Source organism: Odontomachus brunneus, unplaced genomic scaffold (assembly GCF_010583005.1).
Source record: "Odontomachus brunneus isolate Ranch 3 - 2012 unplaced genomic scaffold, Obru_v1 Obru_scaffold_052, whole genome shotgun sequence".
Taxonomy (NCBI): Eukaryota; Metazoa; Arthropoda; class Insecta; order Hymenoptera; family Formicidae; genus Odontomachus; species Odontomachus brunneus.
The window spans coordinates 582,267-583,119 of record NW_022639502.1 but is presented as its reverse complement, the minus strand read 5'-3'; the positions used below and the strand labels follow the sequence as shown (position 1 = coordinate 583,119).

The window sequence follows — 853 nt, the reverse complement described above, 5'->3', positions numbered from 1 at the left end:
CCCCCCGTGCAGAGAGTCCACCGTGATGCGGCGATCGCAAGTCTTTACATTGGGACCGCGATGAATGAAACGAAGTCGACCATTGGAATTAAATCACCGCGTTATCATGCGATCACACGCCCTTCTCGTGTTGCCGGTAGTTATTAAATCTCGGGCCATTAACAAACGACGCGCATGCCGACGCATGCCACTCATTGAGATTCACGAGTGCCCGCGGACATTGAATCCCTATAACGTGCGTGTAGCGTTGTACAATCGTTGCACGTGCTCGTATCATTCACTATCGAATTATTGGACTCTTGGCGGCCGAAATAATTCATCCCTCTCGAACCCCCTCGCCCTCGCGGCGATACGTTATCACACGCGCGCCCGCGTGATTTTGCACGACCCGCGCGAAATGCACGAAATATATCGCATCCCGCGGAACACCATCGTAGACGGCCGCTGTTAAATCCGCTATCGTTGCCGCAATGTCCTCGATCCTAACGGCTGTGCTCTTCTGATCACATTTCCAGGGTTATCCAGGAGCGTATGGTCTCACCGGCGAAATGGGTTATCCAGGTGACACTGGCGACTTCGTAAGTAACAAGACCACAATGTATATATGTATGTATGTGTATGTATATGTGCCCCCTTCCTCGCCCAGGTTGTTTAAGGTACCGTAACGCGGTCGATCGGTGCCGACTCGAGGGCCGCTGAACCTCGCACGAGCGTTTAGGTCGTCCCCGAAGAACGGCGCGAGGAGAAAGAAGGAGACGCGCGAGAGAGGAGAGACCGTTCTCAGGACGCCGCCGTCTCCTCTCTTTCTCTCTCTCTCTCTCTCTCTCTCTCTCTCTCTCTCTCTCTCTCTCTC

General features: G+C 53.8%; 1 protein-coding gene across 1 annotated transcript in view; it reads left to right on the top strand.

The window, feature by feature from the left end:
- LOC116845423 (collagen alpha-5(IV) chain) overlaps positions 1-853 on the top strand; it is a 57,716-nt gene that overhangs the window by 42,153 nt on the left and 14,710 nt on the right. Inside the window, exon 5 of the mRNA XM_032818083.1 lies at positions 516-578. Coding sequence (XP_032673974.1) covers positions 516-578 — 63 coding nt within the window. The remainder of the gene's footprint in view (positions 1-515; positions 579-853) is intronic.